General features: G+C 42.1%; 1 protein-coding gene across 1 annotated transcript in view; it reads right to left on the reverse strand.

The window, feature by feature from the left end:
* Positions 1-10483: 10483 nt before the first annotated feature.
* SLC35D1 (solute carrier family 35 member D1) overlaps positions 10484-17118 on the reverse strand; it is a 54439-nt gene continuing 47804 nt past the window's right edge. The window contains exon 12 of the mRNA XM_067726510.1: positions 10484-15249. Coding sequence (XP_067582611.1) covers positions 15141-15249 — 109 coding nt within the window. The 3' untranslated portion in view covers positions 10484-15140. The remainder of the gene's footprint in view (positions 15250-17118) is intronic.

Raw genomic sequence — 17118 nt, forward strand, 5'->3', positions numbered from 1 at the left:
CTTTTGCAGTGCAGTGTATATGGCACATGTGAATTTGCAGAAAAACTTTTGTCACAGTATTTGATTTACTCTCAATGGAAAATTAAGAGTGGGCACTTTGAAAATTGGGGCTGATGAATTTTCATAGGCAAGATGTGTGCTGATGACGCTAGGGGGTGTGTAACCAGCTCTATATCTCTACTAAATACCAAATCAGAAATACAGGTTTTCCTAACTATAATCCATATTCATGAAAAGTGCTAATGTGGAAAACCATATAAATCTCTCTCCCTAAAAATGACCTTCCTGTATCACATAAGTCTACTGATTATAAACTTTTTATCGTAAAATCGACTCTGCTCTTTAATAATCAAGTTTATCCTTTCCAGAATCTTAAGGGTCATACCCCCCCCCCAGTTATGGACTGATTTTAATGTATTTAAATATCTGCATTAATCTGTCTTCTAATACCAATTTTCTATAACCTTATTTCTTATTTACCCTTAGTATTGTGCTGGCATCTTTGACATCTGTATGTGTGTTTTTCCTTTTCCGAACATGATTGTTTTTTATCTTAATTTGTTTTTATACTAGCTTCTGTGACTTATTTAGGATACATAATACACAGTTGACCCTTGAACTAAACAGGTTTGAACTTAATGGGTCCATTTATATGCAGATTTCTTTCAGTAGTAAATACTACAGCACTACATGATCCATGGTTGGTTGAATCCGTGGACGTGGGACACTGGATGAGAGAGGAATTGTATACAGAGGGCAGACTGTAAATTATATGCGGATTTTCAACTGCATAGAGGGTCAGCGCCCCAGCCCCTGCGTTGTCCACAGGTCAACTGTACTTAAAATGTCATTTTGCTTGTTCTAAGAAGTAAACTCGAATGTACTTCTAAAGTCTACTTATTCTGTGAAGAACACTGGGGAACTGCCATATAAACTGGACTTGAATTCTAATTCTCCTTTGTCCAAATTGATGATAAAGTTTTCTTTACATTTAAAGTCAGTGGTGACAAGTTTTCATCATGTTTCCATATAGAGTATTCAACAGATATTTGGGCCTGTACTTACGCAAGCTACTATGCTTGGCTTATGGCTTCAGAGGTGTGGCAACAGTAGAACTGTTGTAAGTGCAACAGTAGAACTGCATGCTGAGTACAAGGAGGGCACAAGGAGAGGAAGAGTAGGCACCATCTCAGGGAAATGAATTAATGACTCCATGCCCTATAATTCTAGCTAAATAAGATTTTCCTCTAACTTAATATATTTGTTAGAAATTAAGCGACATAAAATAAATGTACGAGTCCCGTAAGAAAGCATTTATTTTTACCATTTCCTGCAGGGCGGATTACAACAGCTGTGGATTATGCAGGACTCACCCCTTTTGTCATTCACTGTCCAGGGAGCACTACTGTAAGGTGGGGAGGCTCCTGATTTCCTAAAGAAAGAGGAGAGGTGAGGCCTAATCTAAATTTGGCCTGATTATACAATTTCACTTTTTGCTATTATCATCATTAACATGAATGGTTGACTGAATGTAGAGCTGGTTAAATGTGTCTTTCTGTACACCAACTAGAACATGTTTGCCAAGTGAGTTCAGGTAGGTTCTAAAATAAATGGTTTTGCTCTTTCTCTCCAAAAGACAATGGACTTCGAATTAATGTGAGGAATATACACTTAAGCTTTTTTTTTTTTTTTTTTTTTTTTTTTTTTTTTCCGGTATGCGGGCCTCTCACTGTTGTGGCCTCTCCCGTTGCAGAGCACAGGCTCCATACGCGCAGGCTCAGCGGCCATGGCTCACGGGCCCAGCCACTCCGCGGCATGTGGGATCCCCCCCGACCGGGGCACGAACCCGTGTCCCCCGCATTGGCAGACAGACCCTCAACCATTGCGCCACCAGGGAAGCCCCCCACTTAAGCTTTTTAAGCAGAAAAAGATCTGGACCCTGAGTTAGTGTGGTTTCTTTCAGAACTGAACGAAATGAAGCAGAGAATGGCATCAGAGCCATTTTAAATTCCTGAGCCACTTTAAACTCCCGATCAGAAAATCTGGGTTGAGGGAAAGAACTCGCCCTCAGTCTACCCTTGTCACCAGTTGTGCTTTAGCTGAGTGAACAAGAGAAACCAGCTCTGGCTGTGGTGCCAGTCGTTCTGAGTCTGAATACTCCATTAATCCCCTCTGAACACATATTTGTAGAGGGTGGAAATTTGTTTGGATGGCTGGTGGTTCTGAGCTTTCAAACAGCCTGAATTCCCGGCTCCGTGAACTGCCTTGCCATGTGGCCTTCTTACTGCATTGCTGTCTGCATCTGCCTCCAGTGTTCAGCAGACAAGCGGTTGCATTTCAGAAACACACTATAAACACAACTGGGCTGTGTCTACAAATCTCCTAAGTGGCTAATGCTAATATTCGGCCAAAAAGGATGAAACAGCTCGTTTAGCTCTCTCCTCTGCCACAATCTGTGTCATACCTTTAAGTGAAAAGAGCAGGATGACCCCAGTTTTGTTCAAGGGATATATCTCATGCATATGTATGGTTAGGAAAAACGAAGGCCATATGCCAAAAATGTTATTTCTAGGTGGATTTACACTGGCTCTTACTAAAGACTTAAGTCTTCTATGTAGCACTAGTCACAGGGGGCATTTTGGTTTTGTAGGATTATCACCCCCTTGTGATCGTAAGCCTCATGAGAGGAAGGGCCATGTTTGTTTTCTGACTATCCTCTCAGAAGATTGACCCACTCACTTCCTTATCTCTGATTATACCTCCATTACAACCAAGGGATAGTCTAAAATATGCACAGTTGACCCTTAAACACAGATTTGAGCTGTGTTGGGTCCTCTTATACGTGGGTATCTTTTTCCAATAAATATAGTGCCTGTATTTCCATTTTACAGGGGGGAAGGTTAGTGTTTGATTGGAGATCACAATATGGGGAATCAAAAGAATTAGGGTTTGAGTCCTGATTCTATCCAAACTCTCAGCTTCCTGCCCTTGGGTGAGTCATTTACTAGTCCCTTTGTTTTGGAGGCAGAAATAGCAGTACTTGGATTTTCGACTGCACAGGATTGGGGTAGGCACCCCTAACACTCCCACTATTCAAGGGTCAACTGTACTTTATTCAGAATCCTATTCAAACAGCCTTTTCTACACCATGCCACCTCTTTCCATCCCACTTATCCAAATTCAGCCATATTTCAAGATTTCCCCTCTCGATTTGGCCACTACTTTTGTCATACATATTGTGCTAAATAAACAGCTGAACTGCCCATCTGTAAAATAAGCATGACACCCACAGTGCCAGTATCACAGGGATTATACAATCACACATGGGAAATTTTTTTTATCCCCAGAAAGTACTAGATAAAGACCTAGTAGTAGTACAGGTCTATAATCCCCTACCCAAAATCCCCACAGCCAGAATTTTTCAGATTTTAGGGAGGTAATACATCTGTTCTATAAAAGATTCATGGCAGGGTATAGAACCTATGGTAAAAACACTTATGTCCACAATAAAATGTATTCGTATTCATACAAATTTCAGGTCAAATACTGCTGCCAAATGAGTTTGCCAACAAACTCAAGAAAAAACTTGGTTTTCAGAGCAATGTGAATTTCAGAACTACAAGCTTGTAGTAGCCTTCAAATTTGGTAGTGGTCACTTGGCAGTTGATTCCAATTTCCTTTACTTTGTTATGTAACTGGCAAAGAGGAAGGTAAACAGGAAGCCGAAAGTAAAATAGCAGGGTGTGCTTTGCTAGGTACAGCAGCCACAACAGAACCCTGTACACTGGTCCTTCCGCAGAGCCAAGCAGCAGCCTGTACATGAAGCAGCAAGTGTGTGAGAGGAACCTGCCAGAGCCCAGATGTAGCCCTTCTGGAACCTCCCACTCAGTCCTCTGATTTTATAGAAGGGAAAACCTAAGGCCCCAAATGGAGAAATCACTTGTCCAAAGTTCAACAGCCTTAGACTGAGCTTCTTAGACAAGATCAGATCCCTCTGTCTCTTTCTTTCACGACACTTAATAGTTATATAAGTAGGTATGCGTGGCTAGGGCCATGGGCTCAACCCTTGGCCAATCAGTCCCTATGGCCAGGGAAGTGGATACTATTAGCCATCCTTTAGCCAACTCATAAGGTGGGAGCTGCTTTTGGATTCATTTGGCTAGGACAGTTGGGGAAGAGCCATTCCCTCAAAAGGAGCATGTGCCAATCACAGACGAAGGGTCATCAGGCAGCTAAAACAAGCCTATTGCAAATAATACATGTACCATTATTGAGTGATTGCCATTACATGCACTGGGCTAAACACTCATAAACCAATCTCAAAACGATATTTCCCCCAACTTACAAATGGGGAAACTAAGCCACCTTGAGAAGATGAAAGACTTAACCTTTCCAATCATTTGGATTTTGTTCACTTTGTATTTTTCCAGGTTGGATCTTTGCGTTCAGGGAAGATGTGTGTTCTGGGGTAAAAAGCAGATGTTGCTTGCAAACAACATTTTCTCCTAGCCTGTTTCCCACAAGTCAGTTTTGGAAAGGAGAAAGTCCGCAAATTGAAAAGATGGTCAGTAGGCTCTGGGAAAAGCTGGAATGCAAATCTCGTTGAGTAAGACATCAAAGGAATGGCTGCATGGGGTGTAGGACAGGCTGCACTCAACGCACTGGAACTTCCAGGAGTAAAAAATATCACTGTGCCAAAGTCTGTAATCTGTGGTGCCACCTGCCTTCAAAGGACACCTTAGAGTTAGTCATTAAGATGAGTTCAGCAGTGACCATGAGGGACTGAAGACAAGAATGTCCCCCTTCTATATTCTAGGCACCAGGTGACTCTCCCTTCAATCTTGTCTAACCTTAGAGAAGGACTGAGATTGAGTATCCTGCCAAGTGGCAAGATGGGGACTCATGTAATTTGATTTAAAAGAATAATTTGACATTTCCTCCACATGCAGACATTACACTGTACTGCAGCTCCAAGAACTCAGAGCAAAAGGTAGGCCTTACAGGAAGGCAAATTTATATTCTGTACAACGAAGAATTTCTCACAATTACCACTGTCCAACAATGGGACCTTCCTGTGCCTGTTTCCTCACCTCTAAAAGTTAATAATGGGACTTATATTAAAGGACAGTTTAGAGGATTCGAATGTACTTATATGTAAGGTGCCAAGAAGAAATGCCTCCCTAGCATGTAGCAAATGCTCAGTAAACTTATTTTTACTGTGGGTAGTGGATGTACTCTGTTCCATGGCTACACTTCAAATTTACCTTTTTGGAAAACACTTGGAAACCTAAGATAAATACTTAACAATGTTCATGTTTGGTCTCCTGAAGACATTAGATTTCAGCCAAAAAAAAAAAAAATTCACCACAGTTTTACTTATAAACAAAAAATAGAAACAGATCTCATCATCACCTATTAATTCTACCTCCTAAAATAACGCGAATCCTGTTTCTCTGCCGTGCTTTCACAACCGCGTTAGGACCCCATCATTTCTCAGCAGGACTGTGCATCCTTCTCTAGCTGATGTACTTACCTGTACAGTCCCACCCTTCTTTGACCACCACCTGACAGTAAGCTGCACAGCAACCTCAGCGATCTTGTTATTGTGCAAATCTGATCTATAGCAGTTCCTTGATTTAGGCACACTGGTAGCCAGTGGGCCAAACCTGGCTGGCAGATTTGTTTTAATTCGAATGCCTTTAAGCAGGTAGGTACCACAAGCCCTACCACTCACTGTCGTATGTACTGATTGCATTCTTTCAGATTCACACTTCTTTCCTGCCTGGGCCCTGTAAGATTTGAATTTGTCAGTCTACAGTATACAATCCAAATACTGCAGCTGGCATAATCTTTCTGAAATGAAGAAGAGGCTATGTTTCTGCCTTGCTGTGCTCAAAAAATGTAGCTATTAATTGGCTACTCTTTGTCTAGATGTATTCAATTCAGGAAATACTGTGTCCCTACAACGTTACCCAGCACTCTTCTACGTGCTGTGCCGGGGACACAAGAGCAAACAAAACAGACCAACATCTCTGCCTTCATTAAGCTTAAATTTGATGAGAGGAGACAAGTGCTGTGGAGATAAAGCATGGAAGGGGAAGGGAGTATGGTGGGGTACCATTTCAGAGCCGCTGGCCAAGGAAGGCCCACAGAGATAGGGGCATGTGCTCTAAAGACTTGGGGGGAGGGGTGGAATGCATTCCAGACAGAAACAGATACAGTGGCCCTGGAATGCTGGAGGCCTGTCCCTCCAATAGCTTCTCAGTTGAATCCTAGTTGTCCCTCAAGAATCAGCTCAAAGGCAGTTTCTCCCAAGAAATTTTTCCTACCATTCCCAGGTAGAATGGCATTCTTCCTCCCATAGATTCTTACATATAGCTCAGATAATTTCATGATTCTGTCATCATGTGTAGATATTGGCCTCAAAAATATCCACTGAAAAAAATAAGTTACCTGAAGGATATGCAGACATGATGAGGCGCTCTGGTGAAACCCTCCTACTGCATTCTCCTAACGCAGGGATGTTATCTGGAATTCTTTGGAAAAAAGGTTTTGGAATCAAAGTCCAGATTTCAGTTTATCAGCTGAGGGACAAATCCCTCAGCCTTGTTTAAGCCACCATTTGTACATTGTCCCATGAAAACGCATGATAGAGGCCTAACTCTGTAACAGCATATAGTAGGCATAAATAAGTAAATCATAGTGCTTTTCTCCTTCCTGGAAAGCAAATTGCTTTCCACCATAGATTCCCCCAGTGGTAGCTGTGGCCACAAGAGGGCACCATCAGCGTAACTGAAAAGCATGGCTGCTTTGCCTACTCAGGCTCCACCAGCCACCAGCTCCTGCCAGCTTTTAGTCCACTGTGTGTGAACTCTGAATGAAGAATGCCAACTGACAGGCATATGGTGGTGATGAGCTGGTACCACCAAGTATATTACAAGCCTACGAGGAGAAACAAGTATCCAGTGCCGTGGGGAAGAGCAAAGGCTGATCAGGATTGGAATGTGGGTTCCACAACCACAGTGCACAGCTGTACCTCCCTCAGCTTCACCTGTAAAACAAGGTCGTGCCAGGCCTCTGCTACAGGCTGTGCGCTGGCCTCAGTGAGCTCAGTCTTGCTCGATGGATGGATGAACAAACAGATGTGATGAGAGCTTCAGGGAAGAAGTCCTGGGGGCACGTGGTCACTGCTCACCTGCTGTGGATACACAAAGTCCCCAGCTCTGCGCTCTGCCCCTCTCGACAGTGCCTCTTCCGTGCTGCTCCCCAATAACCGAGGGCCCTGTGTGCGGAAGCCAAGCGAGACGATAAACCAGCAAGGGGCTGTGTGAAAGAGCATATATCTCACAAATTAGAAAGAAAAAAACTCTAAGATGATATTTAAAAGTTGATTAAAACACATGCCTTAAAGGACAGTCTCTTCAACAACTGGTGCCAGAAAAGCTGGATATTCACATGGAAAAAAAAAAAAATAGCTGGATCCTTACCTTGAACCATACACAAAAACTAACTAAAAACAGATCCAAGACTTAAAATTATAAAACTCTTAGAAGAAAACGTAGACGAAAGTCTTCATGACAATGGATTTGGCAATTATCTCTTGGATATGATACCAAAAGCATAGTCAACAAAAGTAAAAATAGACAGATTGCACTATGTCAAAATTTAAAACTACATCAAGGACACCAGTCAACAAGAATCAAAAGGCAACCTCCAGAATGGGAGAAAATATTTGTAGATACTATATTTGATAAGGGGTTAAAATTCAGGATATTTATGAAGAAATGCCTAAAATTCAAGAACAAAAAAATCCAATTGAAAAAAATGGACCTGAATAGACATTTCTCCAAAGAAAGTATATTAAGTGGCCAACGAATATATGAAAAAATGCTCATTAATCATTAGGAAAATACAAGTCACAGTAACATATCACCTCACACCCAGTAGGATGGCTACCATCAATAAAACAGAAAATAACAAGTGTTGAAACTGGAACCCTTGTGCACTACTGGTGGGAATGTAAAATAGCACAGCCACAATGGAGAACAGTATGGCAACTCCCCAAAAAATTAAAAATAGAATTATTATATGATCTAGCAACTCCAAAAAGAATCGAAAGCATATTCGCACACCCACTCCTATAGATTTTGTGTCCCCTCCCCCTCCCCCAATTTATATGTTGAAACCCCAATCCCCAATAAGATGGTATTTGGAGATGGGGCCTTTGGGAGGTAATTAGGTCATGAAGGTGGAGACACTCAGGATTAGAGCCCTTATCAGAAAAATCAAGACAGCGTGCTTCCTCTCTGCTCTCCACCACGTGAGGATATGAGAAGATGGACATCTGCAAACCAGGAGGTGGGCTCTTACCAGATGCCAGATCTGCTGGCATTTTGACCTTGGACATCCCAGCCTCAGAACTGTGAGAAAAAAAAATGTCTGTTGTTTACCCAGTCTGTGGCAACTTGTTAGAGCAACCCAAAGTGACAGCTTGGCTTGTTTGGCAGTATTATTCAGAATAGCCACAAGGTGGAAGAAACCAAAGTGTCCGTCAGTGGATGAACGGATAAATAAAAGCTGGTATATACATACAATGGAAAATTATTCAGCCTCAAAAAAGAAAGAAATTCTGACACGTGCTACAACACGGATGAACCTCAAGGACATTAAGTGAAATAAGACAATCACAAAATGACAAATACTGTATGATTTCACTCATACGAGTTATCTAGAGTAGTCAAATTCAGAGAGACAGAAAGTAGAATGGTAGCTGCCAGGGACTAGGGGGAAGGGGAAAATGGGGAGCTCTTTAATGGTTATGGATGTCAGTTTTACAAGATGAAAAAGTTCTGGAGACTGATTGCACAACAATGTGAATATACATTATACGACTGAATTGTACACTTCAAAAGTATTAGGATAGTAAATTTTATGTTTTACCACTTTTTTTTTTTAATGCCTTAATATACTTCTACCTCTGTTGAGTGTGCCAGTACCAAAAAATGCTTCCTGATGAGCATGTTTTATTTGGGGGTTATTTCCTAATAAAGCTACTCAGAGTCTTAAACACGATGAAGCAGATGAAATATTTTAAAAGCAGAGAGGTTATCAGCATTTTTTTTCCTTTCAGCTTACCACAAGTACACCAAAGACACTGGATATTTAGTCATATGTGCTATTCATGCAAAGCATTGAATGGTTATAAAAGAAAAACTGCCCCTGGGTCTTCTTCTCAATGCTCTACTCACAATATTTCTGGTCACCAAATGTGTGTGTGTTTCCCTACCAAGCCAGTCTGCTACACAGGTTGTAACAGGAACTGTAATTCAGTTCCGACACTATGTACCCGGAGTTAGCATCAGATCCTGCAGGCTAAGGGCTCAGTCTCACAAGACTGTTCCCCAACCCATTTCCAACACAAATCACAAATCCAGATTGTTACCTGTGCTTCTGAACAAACAGCTATATATCACACCCTCTCCTCACATTGGATTAATTTGTTAAGAGTGGCTCACAGAACTCAGGAAAACAGTTTACTTACTAAACTACCAGTTTATTACAAAAGGATACAAATCAGGAACAGCAGATGGAAGAGATGCAGAGGGCAAGTACATGGAGAAGGGTGCCGAGATTCCATGCCCTCTCCAGAAGCATCATCATCCCAGCACTTATGCATGTTCGATAATCTGGAAGCTGTCCAGATCTCAAAGTTCATGGATTTTTATGTAGGCTTCATTATGTTGACAAGATTGACTAAATCACTGGCCATTAGTGATTGATTTAACCTCCTGCCCCTCTCCCCTCCACTTGGAGGGGGCGGGTGTGTGGAGGTTGAAAGTTCCAATATAAATCATTCAGTTGGTTCCCCGGGCAACCAGCTCCCAGCCTTAGGTAGTTTCCAAAAGTCACCTCATTAACATAAACTCAGGTATGGTTGAAAGATGCTAAGGAAAGACACCCATTTCACTGTTACGGCTCTGGAGCTATTTCAGGAACTGGAAACGATACTAAATACTGTAACAAAAGATGTTCCTATAGCTCTTATAGAAAATTACAAGGGGGCTTCCCTGGTGGCGCAGTGGTTGAGAGTCCGCCTGCCGATGCAGGGGACATGGGTTCGAGCCCCGGTCTGGGAGGATCCCACATGCCGCGGAGCGGCTGGGCCCATGAGCCATGGCCGCTGAGCCTGCGCGTCTGGAGCCTGTGCTCCGCAACAGGAGAGGCCATAACAGTGAGAGGCCCGTTTACCACACACACACACAAAAAAAAAATTACAAGGGTTTTAGGAGCTGTGTGCCAGGAACAGGGACAAAGACCAAATGTATATTTCTTATTATAAATCATAATATCACAACGGCAAACAGTATTTTCTCTATTACTGGGTCTCAGTTAACTAACTTGGATGCCATCCTCTTAAATCCAGGCATACTTATGGCTCTTGACTGTCTTTGTAGGCACTTAGAAAGAAATTTTAATACATGTGTTGAAGAAAAAGTATTTATTTGACACCTTTACAAAAATATTTAGGCACATAATTTTCATATTATGTCACCTGATTTACATATCTCAATCCTCGGTACCTTTTAAAAACACTAAAATGGTCATTTGGTAAATAGAATCTGTATTGAAAAAATACTGTGATAGGCTAACATTTGTAGACAAACTCAGTTGATTATCAGCATGAGAAAGAAACATTTATGAACAAAATAATCTCTAAAAACATTTTTGTGAGACAAAAAAATCTAACCAGTAGATTTCTTTTTAAAAAGTATTTTCAAAAAAGCAAGCTTAAAAAAAAACCCACCATAGAATACCTCCTCATACCATGATGAAGTGGCACCCTAACAGTAAGAACTAGAAGGTAGGTTTAGAAAACAGCAATGGTGCCAGAGGTTCACAAACACCAACTGATAAAAGCCTGGACACAGAGACAGCATGAAGTTGATGCATTTAATTCGGAGAAGGGAAGAAGGAATGTCTGACCTATACAGGAGCTACCTTAAGGTGACAAACTGGGAAAGTTTTAACGGAATCACCATTCTGAAGTCTAATTATCTTCCTCTCAGGTAGAAAATAATTTTTCTTTCTTTTTTTTTTTTTTAATTTACCAAAATACGAAAGTAATTTTATTTTTTTTTTAAACAGATGGATTCACCTGCATCACACAATATCCACAATTATATCCAGTAGGTATTTAATAAAAGACGGCCGTGGGCAGAAACCATTCTTTAACCGTGAGCAGAAACTGTTCTTTGAAACTAAGCATTCTAGAGGCAACAAAGTATAGGGTCATATTTTAAAAGAAATACACTGCCCAGCCTCTAGCATTTTAAGGAGCACAAATTAAGAATCTTAATCTTTGCCTATAGTCTTACCATGAAATAATGACAATAACAACATGTGCTGAGTGCCTAATATGTAGGAGGCGTTGTGCTGAGTACTTTGCATCTGTTATCTCATTTATTCTGAGTATCTTTTTTCCCCTCAGGGAGGGAAAAATCAATTACAGCCTCATTCACAAGGAGGACCAGTAGTACACAGCTGTAGCTCTGAGGAAGCAAGAATGCACGCACGAGAGGGAGGAGGGACCCAGGCTAGTCACAGAAGTCTAATGGCCTGGCACGCATCTCAGAGCTGGGGGACTAGTAGGAGTTATAACTCCTCTTAGATTAAAAAAGTGCTTCATTCAGCGCAGTGGGTGGGACACCCCTGATCAGCGGTGCTGACAACTGTGCAGGCAGCTTTTACTCATAAATCACGGACTCCTTTCATCTGCTTCTTTCTCTCAATCGGGTTCTGGCTAAAGAATTACACATTCTTTGAGAACAAGAACCCTGCCCTCTTCACCTCAGGTGCCCCAGAGCTTAGCATAATGCCTGGAATAAAACAGTCAATCTTTGCTCACTGAATGACACCATAATAATGAAAGCAAAGGCAGGCCCTCCCCAAATCCTGGGTTCCTTCCCAAACCAGTCAAAAGTGAAATTCTATTATTCTTTCCACGAAGATCCTACATCAGCGTTACTGATGTGAACTTACCATGCATTCCTGATACACTAGGACTACGAACAACAAACCTGCAAACATACTTTTCTTTCTTAACCTACGTGCAAGTTGGATCCTACAAATGACTGACTCATACAGCCAACTGCCATATAAGGGTATTAAAAATCACCTGACATGTTAGCAATGTGTACCCTGCCAACCAGGGTTATTCAAATCAATCTGGCACTGCCTGAAACAGACTGGCCAAAGACAACATCACTGTCACTGACTCAAGAAGAGGAGCCACTAGTTACTAATGTGTTTTCAAAATTCTCACCACAGCTCATCTGTCTCAAAGGGCAAATTTAAGCATTTAACTCTATACTGTCTCTCTTTCTTCCAAGAGGTAGTTAACAGGTCAAAGAACTTTTGCCTTATAAGATGCTGGAATGCCAGGTAAATCTCTTTGTGTGTGCCATAACCAAGCCTGCACGTAATTGAAAACAAACTTCAAAACTGGTTGGCCAGTCTATTCAATCTCCAACTTCTCCAGGCTTCCTTCTCTTATCTTGAAATGTTGGTGGCAGTTGAAGGGGGCATCCAGCAATCAACATGGACAGAGCAGAAGCTGTAAACTACTCTACTGCTTCTAAGCATCCAGAAAGTTCAGCATAGGCCAGGAGCCCTGAGGTCATGTGCATCTAGTGAAGTTATAACTATTCATGATTTCCTCAAATAAACCTGGAGAGATGACAGATCTTCAAGGGAACCTGATCCCCAAGAAGCAGTGCAACCCCTGGTGGGGTTTTAGTCCAACACCTCTAAATGCACACGAAGTATTTCTAACATCAAAGTTCCCTCCTCCGTGTGGCTGACAGAAGAAGGAACAGAACTGCTAAAATTAGCTCCCACGACTTCCCACTGTCCCCAGTGGCAAAACCAGGCAGTGGCAGCAACATTCACAGCCAGAAGTGCATGTCAACCGAGGCCAGCCCGGAAGTGAGACAGAAGCTCAGGCATGTAGACTGACCCATCATTCTCCCTGATTCACAAAGCCTATTCCTCTCTGACTCCAAATTCAATCAACAGATTGCCTCCCTGACAGAGCTCAAGCTAGCTTAGCTGGCAGCCCCGTTTCCTCACTCCCTCAGAGGAGGAGGGAGGTTATCATTGGCAGCATGGTTCAGTGGAAAAAACAGGAATTGTGACTTACTAGCAAGTCACCTAACTTTCTCTGAGGCTTGTTTTCTTATCAATAAAACAGGGACAACAAGATATCTTGTACAAGATAATATCCTATTCTCCCACTTGAATTTTCTCAGCTCACATAATACTGGAAAAAAGTGAGCCTTAGGACCCCTGGAGCTTATAACTTAGGAGTTGGCCATGAGGCTAATTCTAGGGACCCAGCACCACCGGCCAGGCTTCGATAAAGACAAAATAAGGGAAAGATATGAAAGTGAAATGACCTCAATATAATACTTTTTCAAAAATAAAAAGAAATCAAAACCTTCCAGGTCCCCTGTTGAGGCCCCAAAATACTAACTGTTTAGGTCAACAAAGGCCAGTAGATTGCAAACCTAATGAAATGGAAGCCAGAGTGTACACCAACACAAAGGTACCCAGCCTCTTACACAATGATTGCACAGCTGGCCTGAGCAAACACTCATCTCCAAAGTCAATGGATGCGTCTAAAGCCAAGTCACACTACTGTGTTCGAGTTAACACCTGACCCACCCAAAGAGGCAATTTAGGCATGCCCATCCACAGCTGCTCTCCAGGATGCAGCGCTGGTCTTGAGAGAATCGGGCATGCCCATCAAGTGACCAAGGGAGGTGGGATGTAGGTGGGAGCGTCCAAAGGAAATAGGTATGCTCGTGCCACTCAAGTGGAAAGGAAGATGATGGCTCTAACACTGACACTGCCAGAGACAGTCCAAGCCTCAACAATGGAGAAACATCTAACCAGCCTTTCTCCTCAAACCATACTCTCAAAAATATAAGATGTAGACATATTGATTCAAGGATGAGTAAAAAGAGTAGCAACCAAACCCAGAGGTGGGAAGCATGGGGAAACATGATGGTCCCCTTCCCTGCATGCCATTCTCACTCAGAGAAGAAAGGCTGAGTTGCATGGTTTACAATTGCAGCTTTTCACATACATGTGACATACACTGTAGCATGTGGTTTCGCATCGCTGTGGGGCTGGTAGACAGGTGCTTCCAACCCTGCTTACAGATCTGCAGTTTCTGAGAGCTGAAAAAATTTCCATGACTTGTTCATAGTCACAACGTCTTCTAAATAAATCAACAGAGCTAAGTTCTCTGTCTAACCCTCGGTCACTATAGCAGGAGTGAGAGCAAGGCAACTACCTCCAAAACATCCCTTTACCCCCAAGCACTTAGCACAATGCCTGGCACATAACTACATACTCAGTACATTTTAGTTGAATGAATGAATCAGAGACAGACGAATAAATGAGGAAAAGGCCTACTTCCTCCGTCCCTTCATTATCCTCATCCTACACAACAAAGAGGGAATAGAATATTTTCAAGGAAAGCACTCTGTTCATCCCATGAGTTCTTAGGGAAGCCAGCGTGGAAACCAATACACTTCAAAGCTGCACACATTTCTTTAGCGCCAAAGATGTCATCTTTGGCAAAAGGAGTGATGACATCCTTATGAAGAAAATGCAATTGTTAAGAAAGAAAATTCAAAGAAGAGAAACTTAAGCTCCTTGGCTGCATTTCCAGCAGAAGGAAGGCTCAAGTGCCTCCAGACGCGGCAACGATGTGAATGCTGAGGCTCCAGGTGAAGCACTTCATATCCGCAGCTCTCAGGGACACCTGGATATCAAACTATGGAATAAAATATTTTCAAAACATTGATGTTTCACTGTTGGCATAGAAGAAAAATAAATTAAAAAGCCCAGTACATTTTCCAGTCTGATATAAATTAATTCAAATGGCATATTTAAAAGAGTCAATTATAAGTCTCTTATAAAATTTTAAAAGGCAGCAATCAATCCTCAGATTGTACAAGTGCAAAGGAATGGTATTTTCTCCATAATCAAGACACCTCAGAATCTGTATAAGAACTGCCAGTGTTCCGAGCTGATCAAAAACTCGGGCCTACGTAGCTGATGCAATCCTCTGGTCATACTGCTCCTTTCCCCTTAATGTCCAGCTTGTTACTGGCCTCTGACTGTTTGCTCAGCTGCTCTTCAGAGAAAGTGATGTAGGAATACACCAGGCTCCCAGCAATGCTGCAAAATAGAAAACCACCATCAGAGAAGAAGGAAGGAATGGCAAATGTAAGGGAGACTGGTGTGAGCACTGGAGCTACCTTTACAAATCAACAGCACAGAAAACTAAAACATATAGCATTTTCATCTACCAAACTAGAGACATTTCCCTCATCATGATATTATCCACTGCTGTTGATGCTTTGGGAAAATGAATGTTTGCACATAGTTGCCAGCAGGAGTGCCAATTTTATATAGCCTTTCTGCACGACAATTTGTTGAAATAAAAACCCTTAGAATTCGGCTTATCCTTTGACCTAGCAATCCATTTCATGGATGAATTGTATACATCTTCACAGACTTATTGACAAAGTATTTACCACAAAATCTATAATTGCAGAAAATTAGCTAAAGGATAAATGTCCCACAACAGGGAATTATATAAATGCATACAATAGAATACTATGCATCCATTTAAATGATATAAAATAAAAACTGGCAATGACAGTATTTTGTAATCTTACAAAATATTAAGTATTGTCCAACCCCATTTTATTTAAATGAACATGCATATGTATATTAATATGCATCATAATAGGAAAATGTCTGAAAGGAACACAACAAGTATTAACAATGGTTACATCTGGGGTCTTCCCTGGTGGTGCAGTGGTTAAGAATCCACCTGCCCATGCAGGGGACACAGGTTTTAGCCCTGGTACAGGAAGATCCCACACACGGCGGAGCAACTAAGCCTGTGCTCTAGAGCCCGCAAGCCACAAATACTGAGCCCAAGTGCCACAACTACTGCAGCCCGTGCGCCTAGAGCCTGTGCTCCACAATGAGAAGTCACCGCAATGAGAAGCCCGCGCACTGCAACGAGGAGTAGCCCATGCTCTCCGCAACTAGAGAAAGCCCGCGCACAGCAACAAAGACCCAAAGCACCGCAAAATAAACAAATAAAATAAATAAATTTATTTTTAAAAAATGGTTACATCTGGACGGTAAGGTTATAGGTGATTTCTATATGTATTTTCTGCATTTTCAAAAATAATCATTCAAGACAAAAGAAATATTATTTTTAGTAAGAGTAAAAAGCATCCCAATAAGTAAGTAAACATGCAGACCCTGGGGAGATTTCACAGAGTTGGTTTCTCTCCCACTAGAATCAAGGTCACAGTGGAGAGAACCTGTCATCTGAGCCCTCAGACTCTGAGCTGGTTGCTGCTAGCCCTCACACTTGTCTACCACACCTAACGGCAGGAGGGTTCATTCTTCTGCGACAGTGATTATTCTTGTCTACTCTCACCTGGACTACATAGCCTCCTGCCCCAATCACTAAACTGAAAGCAAGCTGGAGAAGCTCCAAGAGCCAACATGCTAACCTGCCCTGACCAGCTCTGCCACCAAGCCTGCCACCTGTGACTCCCTAGGGTCTCCAGCTGGCAGCCTAGCCTACACTCTTGCAGATGTCTCCATCCTGGATTTGGCCCCCACCTTCTACCTGACCACCTGATCCATAAACTTGCTGCTTATTTGAAATTAGTTCTATTCTCCTCTGGACTTTGGCATCCCGGTCCCAGGAGGGTAAAAGCTGCATAGCTCCTGCAAATAAGGAAGCCAGATCAGGCATTCAGGGTACTAAATAATCAAATTGTGACCATTTATTGAAGTCTACTACATGCCAGGCATTTTACATACATCTCCTGCCACTATAATATCCCTTCAAGGTGCTCATTTTAGGGATGAAGAAACTGAGTCCCAGAAGTCATAGGTTACCTTGCTCAGGGTCACAAAGCATCTTAATGATGGACCAGAATAAACCCCAAGTCTGTCTGATTTTCTCCACTGAATCGGCTTCCTCCCTATAGCCCCTGCTCCACTTGATAGTGC

The sequence above is a fragment of the Pseudorca crassidens genome, chromosome 2 (genome assembly GCF_039906515.1).
Source record: "Pseudorca crassidens isolate mPseCra1 chromosome 2, mPseCra1.hap1, whole genome shotgun sequence".
Taxonomy (NCBI): Eukaryota; Metazoa; Chordata; class Mammalia; order Artiodactyla; family Delphinidae; genus Pseudorca; species Pseudorca crassidens.